This window comes from Vigna umbellata, chromosome 2 (genome assembly GCF_029865625.1).
Source record: "Vigna umbellata cultivar VRB3 chromosome 2, Vumbellata_1.0, whole genome shotgun sequence".
NCBI lineage: Eukaryota > Viridiplantae > Streptophyta > Magnoliopsida > Fabales > Fabaceae > Vigna > Vigna umbellata.
In genome coordinates, this window is record NC_142166.1 from 43,932,529 (window position 1) to 43,943,460 (window position 10,932).

Sequence of the window (10,932 nt, forward strand, 5' to 3'; positions counted from 1 at the left end):
ATTTCACATTACAAGTTTTAAAGAGATTAAAACTGAACTTTACATATTTATTCAAGTACATTAAATTTTTTGTATGTTTAGAGATGCGAAATGGGATATTGTACATTTAAAGAGGTTAAAATTGGATTTTTACATTTCATAGATCTTGAAATATTGGTACTTATCTTTCTCACTTTTCTTAAATAAGAGGAGATTATTATTTTTTTTTGAAAATTTTTTAGAGACTAAGAAACTTTCGATACCAATTTTTGTATCAACTAATTTTGACTTTCAAGTATAAGGAGAATATAAAATAAATAAGTTAAAACATTAAGTTGTGTTTTATTCATTATAAAGACATGTAATTTCTTAATATAAAAATAAAAAAATTATACTTTTAACATTGTCATTTTTGCTAGCAAGAAATTAAGATTAAGATATCATATCAATCTTGTTAAAATTTATCTTAAAAAGAAAAAATAATATCCTCAAATTGATGTAGATTATTAAGATATAAAGTTGAAACCAATTTGAAAAAGGAAAATAAAAAAACTACCTTTCTCATCTGTACATATGTTTCATATAAGAGTGGTGAATCTACAGTGGAGGAGATGATAACAAAGGTGAAGACTGGTGGCAGAAAAAGGAAGAAGACGAAGACTGCTGACAGAAAAAGTGAGAAGATGAAGATTGATTCTCCTCGTTCTGTATACGAGGACTTGATGAAAGAAATTCAGTTGAAGCTACCTACGAAATCTGTGTTATGTTGCAAATGCTTATCCAAGTCATGGTTCTCTCTAATCTCCGATCCCCAATTTGCAAGAAGACATTTTGACGCTGCAATTGCACCCACCTACAAGCTTTTAAATGTAGTTAACAATTCTGAAGCTTATTGTGTAGACATAGAATCAGCACTTTGTGACGATTCCTAGCATACAGTGTCCAATTTTACTATTCCTTCATGGTTTGACCGGTATGAAAACTACTTATCCCTGGCAGGTTCTTGTAGGGGATTTCTTCTCTTACAATTTTTGTTCCATGATTTTGTGCAGTGGAATCCGTCATCTGGTATACAGAAAGAAATTCACCATGACACTTAGGCACATGATCTATCTGGAATGGGTTATGACCCAATGGATGATGATGACATTGTGGTGGTGATGGTAACCCTAGGAATTTACGGTGCGTTTGGTTCATTGTTTCTCTTTGAGAACACATTGTTGGACTTCTGTTGAGTGTGGTCTTCTGTAAGTTCTACATAAGTTTGAACTCAGAAATGGACATCTTAGAAATATAGTTATTGCAGTTGATGTGATGGAAAAAAGATTACTAGAGATTCCATTGCCGGATCATTTAGCCATTCTTCTTCCAAAGGAATCTGATATATATCATTTGAAGGTAATGGGAGAACATCTGTATTTGTGCTTGGTGGTGCATAAACAGCCTCTACGGATTGAAATATGGTCGATGAAAGAATACAAAGAAGACACTCTTTCGACCAAAACATTTGTTTTTCCTCCAGTTTTAGATGTTGTGTGAATCTTATTTTCCCCATATGCTTCACAGAAAATAGGGAAATTTTGGCATTCACTGGCAACATGTCAGTGAAAATCAACAAGAAAGGCAAGCTTAGATATGGGAAGCAGCAGACTTGATTTCAGTTTCCTAAGATGTGGTATGTATAGAGAGAGTTTTCTATCACTCCCTGGCAACTCAGAAGAGAAATTAAGTGAAAATGAACAACAAAAAGGCCTCAGTTCGTGTGAATGTGAAGATTGAGTTTTTGAAACTGTTAGTGAGAGTATTCATATAGAACAATGTTATTGAATTCCCTTATCTAACCTTAATTTAATATTGTCAGATGACACTCATCTAAAATTTAATTTCAAATAAAATAAATAGACGTAATTAAATCTTAGTTACCTTATAAATTTTAAAAAATTTATTTAAAACTTTCGTTATTTAATACAATTTTATAACTGAAGACATGAAAATTATTTTACAGTGATTACAATATTTTATTATATTAATTAAAAATATCATTTTTCAATTCTTAAAAGCAAATAAAATAACACCTAAAAACAATATAATATATTTGTAACTAAAACAATAAAAATTATTCATTATTTTACAATAACTACAATATCTTATTATGTTAACTAAAAAATCTCATATTTATAAACTCGTAAAAATAATATAACAGCTTAAAAACAAGTAAGATATCAGTTACGTTACCATATCAGTGAAAAAACTAATCAACGAAAAATTAAAGAAAACATATAAAAATTCTGAATATAATTAAAACTTAATTAAAATACGAAGTTTGAGACTTACAATTAAATGAAATAAATATAAGCATTTATTCACTGTTTTTGAATTTATTCTTAAACACGATTAAAATTGTAATACTAGGGAAATCCATTCCACGCAAATAAGTCAGAAGAATTTGATAATGTTTTAACTTAACTAGAATCATAAAGGCCTAAGAATTAATGGAGAGTTTCACGGGCAACCTTGATATCCAAAGTTAACACATGAAAAATTGATATCCATTTACGAATGCTAAAATTGAGTGATCGTTGTCAATAAATATGTTTCCATCAAAAAAAAGTTGGTAAGACTTGTGATTTTAGCATTGAAGAAACCTATAAATGCAAATCATGAAAACGAAAGAAATTCCAGCCTATAACAGAGCAACGGTAACTATCAGTTTCCGTTCCCTATATGGTTTTCGTCAGCAACATCACTGGGAAGATCAAGGCCATAAGGAATTTTGCCAGAATAGTTGGTAGATGATTCATCTGAACCAATCAGACTGCAAAATGGAAAATCAAATTCTTACGTGAGTTTTCTGTAGAAAGTCAAAGTGTAAGTCATTCTGCGAATAAAATCCTCACCCTTTATCAACGACAACCATTGAACGTAGCTCACAATTAGCAAAGCTGTATGTACAAAATAGAAACCCAACATCAACTAATTAGTACCATGAAAGTTTGATACAACTAAGGCTCGAAGAAAACTATTTGCTTAAAAGTTATATATTCTCCTAAAGATTGGCGTTGAAAACTTCAGAGAAGGGTTTCTCAAACAAATTTTTGTACAAAATATTTTTAAGCTTCATTTTTAAGGGAACCTCAAATAAAAGGTGAAAACAATGAGTAGGAATATCCCTCAAATTCCCGTCTTCCGTTTTTTATTTTCAAAGTATTTCTTTTCTCAGAAGCGAAGATCATTACCAAATAAACATAATACAGAGAACTCAACCTAACAAAACAAAAATCTTAAAATCACTAGAGTTTATATTTTTTTAAAAAATAGAAGTCATTCAAACATAATAAAACACAACAAAAAATTAATTATTAGTATTCTAATCAAATATAGTATACAAGTTTAAAATTGCAATTAAAAATATTTGAAGTCTCCATGATATATATCTAGCATAGTTTCAACACCCGACACAATTACTATGTAGAAGTATTTGTGCTTCTGTGGTTGTTGGACAAGGACATGAATTATATACTCCTATACTCAACCAATAGAGCTGACATGTAATTTAATGAATATGATATACATACACTGTCTGATAAAAGTAAAACCTAAGTGGTGTTAGGATTCAAATTGGTCATTCAATACTCACCACATAGAACAAAAAGCACGTTGTTGTTTATAATTTCTTGCATATATCTCAACACAAGGTGTTCATAAAAGAGACAGGCCAATAAGCTTTCAGATGAATACTTACTGTGTGCAGATTTCACTCTTCACTGTTGGATGACAATCATTTCCAAAAGCACTCAAGGAGTGAAACAGAAAACCACTGTGGGTAACAACAGCTATCTCCTTCTCTTTTCTTGTCCACAGCCTGGGCCAACAAGAAAATACGAAAAAAATCAGATTTCTAGCTGAAGGCATGTGCTTCAGATGTCATGCAACCACAGCACACGTAAGTGCAACATGGCCAAAATGTCAACTCAGTCCAACCAATTGAAAAATTTAGTTTAAACTTCAATTCTAATAATATATGAACATTTAAATTCAATACAATCAAGTTTATTTTTCTCTTTAGCTCTCCCTGCTTGTCTTCAATAAGACTGCTCTTGTGGAATATGAATACTCATGGATGTGAAATATAAATTGTATGATCACACTCACCATTCCAAAAATTTAAGTCCTCTGGCAGCAACTTCTTCATTCTTCTCTCTAATGTCAGGTTTCCACAGAATGTCTTCATCATTTTCTATCTGACGCAATTTACATGACGCATGAACCCCATCAAATTAATCTTGATTATGTTCTAGCAACTACGGATCAGAACAAACCGTGGTAGCTCTAGCCCATACATGAGCTTATCATAACAGACTACTTACCAATGAAAAATCAATAGCTGGAAACATATGTCGGTAGTCACTGATGCTTCTTCTCTTATCACAAGGATGCACCCCCTGAATTTCCCAAAATAAATAATAGATAAAGACAAATGTTGAAATTAAATGCCAAATGACATCAAAAACAGCAACGAAGGGGTAAACAAAATTATCGCTCAATTTTAAAATTTTGGCTGCTTAACATAACCCAATCTAGTCACTAGCTAGTGGCTATAAGACCAGTAACTTCTACACCAAATATCCAATCAGATTCCTTTTAAAATTATACAGTAAGAACATAAATCAATGTAGAGGAGCCAACAACCCAACACACATCTCATGCGTGAATAAACAAACTTACTATGAAATAAGACTTGGGAAACTTGGTTAAAATAAAACAAAAGAGCCAAAGTTGGAACTGAAAAGTACACCGTACAGAAGCTCTTCAAGAAGCTGACATTATTTGTATTTTATTCAATAACCAAACAAACACGAAAAAAGACCTGACATCAGTTTCCTAAATAACCAAGGAAACAAGTTCCAGAAGGGTAATGGACACGGCCAACAGGTAATTTCAGTAATTCATCAGGTACTTCCTAATTACTGGTTCTGTATCTTCTTGAAGCTTGGGAAGAAATAAGATATAGTAACTAACAAAATGTTGAAAGAAAACAAAGGTACAATTGATTTTTTGCCCAAACTGTCAAACTCCAAAGTTACAAAACCGTCATCATCATTACATACCAAGTGTTCCCGGCAAAGCTCCACTGCTATAAATGGTGGAGCATTGAGACTGGAAATTGCTTGCCGATCACTGTCTCCCACACCGGCATTCATTAGTGGAGGTACACTAGTCTCATCGGTACATGCTTCACCACCAAAAACTCCCACTGCTGTTTGCATGGTCCTGCAATGCAATGATTAGCAATACACATACGATAATCATTACCCCTTAATTTTGTATGTTTAATAATATGCAAAAACATTTCTTCAGTGAAAATGCCAGTACAACTTCACTTGAATACATCTAAATAATTTTCATGGGATACTACAAGGACACTCCAAATCAAGATTAATACCCACATAATAAATACAAAACTGGAATAAACTGTTCACAAATGTTTCCAGTTTTTCCAGCTTTCTCAGAATAAAAAATAAATTAGAATAAATTTTGCTAATAAGCATAGTGCCCTCATATTTGAAACAAAAGTAATATTTGAAAAATACTAGAATAATTAGATGTTAGATATATAACAAACTGATAGATACACAGGTACACATATACATACATACATATATATACACAAATAACAGAATAGTTTAACTGACACTGTATCATTCAAAGATTAAAGTTGACATGGGACATTCCATTTATAAACTTGTGCACCGTAGAATTTGGACCAAGAGTCATATTTCGATGAAACTTCACAGCAATCAGTAAAACATTATAATTTAAAAAAAATCATATCCAATTTGGTTATTTTATACATGATTAATCTGTGTCTAGACTAATTTGTAAAGATGTTTGTATGCACCCTATTATTTTTACGATGTTTTCTTTACTCACATGTCACATCATCTACAAGTATTCTTATCAAGCTCTGTTATATTTCAATAAATCTTGAAGACCTTGGTGAGAACCAAAAACGATCTTAACATGAGAGAGTAAAATGAGTATTAAATACTGACAAAACGTCTTAGGAAGAATTTTAAATTACAATGTGGATATACCTTAACAAGGGAGAAACTATAACTAGTTCAATTGTTTTGGAAAGACCGCTAGCCTTAACATGTCCTCTCAGATTTTCAACCTGTAATGGAGCCACACATATTACACATGACGTTAAAGTTAAAAAATATTACTGAGATGATCACAAGGAAAAAAGTTTACCAAATATGAAATTATAATTGACCCAACATCTCATGAGAAATTATGAGGAAGAGATTATAATGTGTCAAAACATAACAGTTAACACAAGTACCAATCTCTATAGGAAAGCCTAGAATTTTAACTTTTTTATAGTGCAAAAGTGCATCAAGATTTGTCCTAAAATAACATCACTTGATTAACAATTACCTGTTTCCAGCCGAGAGGGGTCAGGCTTGCATCAAAAAGATCATAAGACTTGTACGCTTCAAAGTTCTTCTCACCTTCTACATTGTGAAATCCTTGGGCATGTCTAACCTGAATACAAGATTGGAGAAGACAGTAATACACTTGAACATAAACAAATGATCTTTCCAAAACCAGAACGCAGCACAAAAGGAAGAGTAGGTAAGAAGAGAATGAAGTTTTGTTTTCATACTTTCACATCAATGATCTATAGCACAAAAATAGAAAAGGAATAACAGCATTCCATTCCTAAAAGTACAAAATATAAGGATCCATTTAATCCTTATTTTCTCTCCCCTTAAGTCTAGGAATTTATTTCCAATCATAATATGAATTTAACACCCAAATTTCAACCTTCCTAATTTATTGATACTTCTCCTCAAGTTGTTGAAAATACATCAATCATACCCAATTTCCTAGCTCATAGTTCAAAAGCCTATCTCAAAACCCTGAGATCACAATATCTGCTACCTGTTGTGCAGCTGGTACAATATCTGTGATCACACTTGTTCCATTCGATCATGTCAAATAGGATTGTGAATAATGTTGATTGTTGTCTTGTTATCACAATACAACTTCATGGCAAAATAAATAGGCTTCTCAGTTCTTCTAAGACTCGAGCCACAGAACTTCACAGATTCTTGAGTTATTGGTCTAAATTCAGCCTCAACGATACTTCTAGCAATGGAACTTTGCTTACTGCTCCTCCACATAACAAAATTACCCACAGAAATGTGCAATATCCAAATGTACACCCCCAACCTATAATTGATCATGACCAATGACCAGTATACAACTTGTCATTTCTTGGTTTTCCATTCATATAGCAAAGAATTTTACAAAATTGCTTCAAGATATAACTCACAAGAGCAATTCAAAAATTGAGTTACCATGCTCACAACAAAAACATTGTCTGAACCGGCGTGTAATAAGTAAATTAATTTCCCAGCAAGCCTTTTGTATCTCAATGTGCCAACTGGCACAACCATATGTGACTTCTCTAAGCTCAGCATTGACCACTATAGGTGTATACGAAGGCTTAGATCCTCTATTTCTCATTTTCTATCAAGAGATCAAGAATGTACTTTTGTTTGTGATACCATGATACCCTGTTTTTATCTTGAGACTTCCATTCAGAGAAGTTGTACTAAATCTTTCGCTAGCCTTTGTTTCAATATGCTCATATCTTCAAAACCATCCCTACTTACAAATTACAATTATGCCATCTATATAGACAATCATACCTTTGACCTTTAACAACTTTATGAATCTTTCAAACAATGCTTTTGGGGAGATTTCTCAAGTCTGTATAATAACCGTTTTAGTTTGCATACCTTTGTTCCAAGCATCTAGAGAAACTAGGTGGAGGCTACATATACCCTTCTTCTCCCAATTCTCCATTTGAGAAGGTGCTCTTTACACCAGACACGAAGTAGACAAATTATTAAAGAGATATATACTTTGGAAGACCAAGGATGTTTTGTACAATACCAAATACCTTTCCTAACCGCTATGAGAAGATTGAGTAGACTTTACACAAAAAAACTTGAATCATCAATCTTAGGAACTTCTAAAGGATCATCAGACACTTCGTAATCCAACATTTGCATAAACTCTTGGTGACGTTGTTGAATGGAGCCTATCTTTTCTTATGCTTGAATATCCCTAGTAATTAAGACCTTTATACTGTTTCAAACATTTGAATAGTTTCGGCATTTTCATTTTAAGATGGCATTTAACAATTACAGAATTCACCAATTTTCACAATTAAATCATTTGGTTTCATTGATTCTGGTGATTCTTGAGATGGAATATCATTATGAAACCCGAGTTAAATCAAAACCATCTTCAGTGGTATCACGCAAACATTGTCATTTGAACCTTCCCATTGTTAATCGTCAAATAAACCCAACCCCTCCCAAAACAATCATTATGGCATTATAATAGGTTGTTATATTGCCTCACCGTATTGCTTCTTCCACATCCAAACATGTAAATGCAAATAAATGTGAATCCATAACAAAATAGGTTTCCTTTATGGCTTCCCAATCATGACAGGCTGTGGCAAGAAAACTATTGAAAAGTCTTACATCAACTAAACCAAATATAGTATACAAGTATGTACAAACCTCACTTTATAAGTTAGTTTTCTTATGATAGTATCAGAGTCAGTCCTAGTCAAGTTTGTTAGGTCTTCGTCACCTGCTATTAGGTCCTTTCTAGTCTCACAAGAAATGTTCAGTCCTTAGAAAAGAGAAGATAATGTAGAAAAGAGAATATGTTGAAAAACTTACATCAAGTAAAGATAAGGTCAAATCATAGTATATAAGTCAGTGTAAATCTCACTTTATAAGTTGATTTGGTGAAGTTGAAGTAGATTTAAATTCCACTATTTTAAGAAAAAACAAACAATTTTCCTGCTGCTAGATCCATGGAGTTGATCAACTAGGCAGTGACTGTGAATTCAAAGCATCGCTGCCTGTATTTTGGATCCGTGGTTGATGGTGGATGCACCTCCCCACCCAAATAGCCAAGTCTCTTTCACCTTATCATCAACCACCAAATGTAAAGTTTGGTTTTTTACATTCAGTTTATGACTGGTAATTTGAAGTGTTCTTAGAAAGAAATTTTGTTATTGGTCGATGATGCTCATTATCCAAGTCCATCAAAACCACTGTCCTGCCACCATTCTAATGGAATGAACTGGGATTCAACTAGGCAACCTAATTGTTTAAGGATGGGAGCCCTAAAGCTCTAGATACCATGTAGGTAAGAGGAGAGTGAAGTATTACTGCCATACTTTCAAGTCAATAACCTACAAGATATAAATAGAAAAGGAATAATAATAGCCTACTCCTTAAAAACAACATATCTTGGATTGATTTATTTGATCCTGGATTATTCTCCCCTTAATTCTAGGAATTTTGTATCCTATCATAATCTGAATTCAACATCCAAATTTCAACTTTCCAAAAACCACTAAGAGGAAGGAACACCCTAAAAATATGTAGTTAGTGAAATTTGACTCGCATTAGCTAAATGTTAAGCACTTCCTACTATTCTTGCTTTCAAACAACACAGTATATTTTAAAAAGTCAATGAGAAAGAGATAGGTAGATAATACTAGTGAGTCCAACGTGCACCCTCCGTTCCTATGTTAATAGACCCTTTCAACTAATTCACACCCTTTCGAGAAAATTAGTTCAAATAGTTAAAAAACAATAAATTTGTCAACAATTTGTGTTGTTGTTCCAAAATTACTCTTATCATATATTTAAAGCTAAAGTAGTTTAATGAAACTTTGTTATTCGTGAAGAGACAACAAATGTTCTGGGAAGGGCCATATAAACGGGGAATAAAGGAGGTATCTCGATTTAGTTAAGCTTTGGGATTCATTTCACACACAATGAAAAATAAATTGATTACATGGGACAAAACATCTTCTAACCAAAAAACTGTTGTAAGGATAAAGTTGCAACGAACCAGGTGAAGAGTTTTACAGCGGTGCAAAGGGTAAAGAATTTGACCAGCAGCAGTATCCATATCTGCGTGACATTGAAGAAAAGCCAATAATAACAGGTAACTAATCAAGTTATCATTTAACACTAAAGTAGATCAGCTTTCTGGTTCAGCTTAAAAGGAATGAACCGTAAGGCTTCCGACAACATCTTGTCCTCTTGAACAAGACAGGAACAGCTCCATAAATAGGCAAAAATGGTTAAAAGTATTTGCACCTAAAAAAATTACATTAAGCATAAATCCACAAAAGAAGGTTCGTACATTGGCAACAGAGAACGGTGCACAACCAAGCTTACGCTCCAAGCTTCGTGGAACGTGGAACATGCCACAGTCTCCGCCAAAAACGAGTTCAAATTCGATTTATTACTACTAACGAAAAGGAACAAATAAAATGGAATTGAAGAAATTTGAAAGGGCGTGAATCGTTACGTAGAAAAACTGCGTCGAATCTATGTAACGGGAAACGAAAAATTGCTGAGTAAATTGGATGGCCGGAAATTGAGGTGATTTTTAGCAAAAGGGAGCATGGAGAAAAATAGTACAGGAGAAAGAGAAGAGTACCTGAGGGATAAGAGGAGCAAAGGAATGGAGAAGAAGATGGAGATGCGCAACCACGCTTGGAAATGGAACCGGGGACAAAATTGGAATTCAATAAAATAGGATTAGGGGTGATGAGCATGGTGTTGGCCTAATAAGAGAAAAATATTGTGTGACACTGAGAAATTTCCGAGTTCTGAACAAAAACAACCATTTTTATAAAACACATACACAAGCGTTTTTTATTACAATAAAATAATATAGCTTTAAATAAATAAATAAATAAATAAAATTTTTATTATTGTATTATTTTTTTAAAATATTTATTCAAAAAATAGAAAAATAAAATAATTAAAACGTGTAAAAGTTTATAGAAATAAATTTAAAAAATTACGCAGCAGTTACTTTTAGAAAGAAAAA

At 32.7% G+C, this 10,932-nt stretch overlaps 1 protein-coding gene and 1 pseudogene across 3 annotated transcripts; one reads left to right on the top strand and one right to left on the bottom strand.

Moving 5' to 3' along the window:
• Positions 1-3: 3 nt before the first annotated feature.
• LOC148204084 (F-box/kelch-repeat protein At3g06240-like) lies at positions 4-1,833 on the top strand (annotated as a pseudogene).
• A 673-nt stretch (positions 1,834-2,506) lies between these two features.
• Positions 2,507-10,700, bottom strand: LOC124842680 (phosphoglycerate mutase-like protein 1). Of its 3 annotated transcripts, none has more exons than XM_088106968.1 (11): positions 10,537-10,648; positions 10,237-10,341; positions 9,940-10,001; positions 6,421-6,528; positions 6,075-6,154; positions 5,088-5,250; positions 4,347-4,421; positions 4,132-4,220; positions 3,722-3,841; positions 2,877-2,921; positions 2,507-2,794 (listed from the first exon to the last, which is right to left on the bottom strand). In XM_088106968.1, the coding sequence occupies exons 3-11, from the start codon at positions 9,997-9,999 to the stop codon at positions 2,686-2,688; spliced, it is 849 nt and encodes a 282-aa protein (XP_087963094.1). In that variant the 5' UTR covers positions 10,000-10,001; positions 10,237-10,341; positions 10,537-10,648; the 3' UTR covers positions 2,507-2,685. The 3 variants fall into 3 exon arrangements, with proteins under 3 accessions (XP_087963094.1, XP_047175284.1, XP_047175214.1); XM_047319328.2 differs by having other exon boundaries at positions 10,237-10,307; positions 10,537-10,627; XM_047319258.2 differs by lacking the exon at positions 10,237-10,341 and having other exon boundaries at positions 10,537-10,700.
• Between the last annotated feature and the right edge of the window lie 232 nt (positions 10,701-10,932).

Bases quoted from the DNA above. Each gene is read 5' to 3' on its own strand.
- LOC124842680 (XM_047319258.2), bottom strand. From the start codon at position 10,654: ATGCTCATCACCCCTAATCCTATTTTATTGAATTCCAATTTTGTCCCC. The intron at 3,842-4,131 runs GTGAGTGTGATC...TTGTTGGCCCAG, and splicing joins GGACTTAAATTTTTGGAATG to GCTGTGGACAAGAAAAGAGA. The intron at 2,795-2,876 runs GTGAGGATTTTA...TCCATTTTGCAG, and splicing joins ATGGTTGTCGTTGATAAAGG to TCTGATTGGTTCAGATGAAT.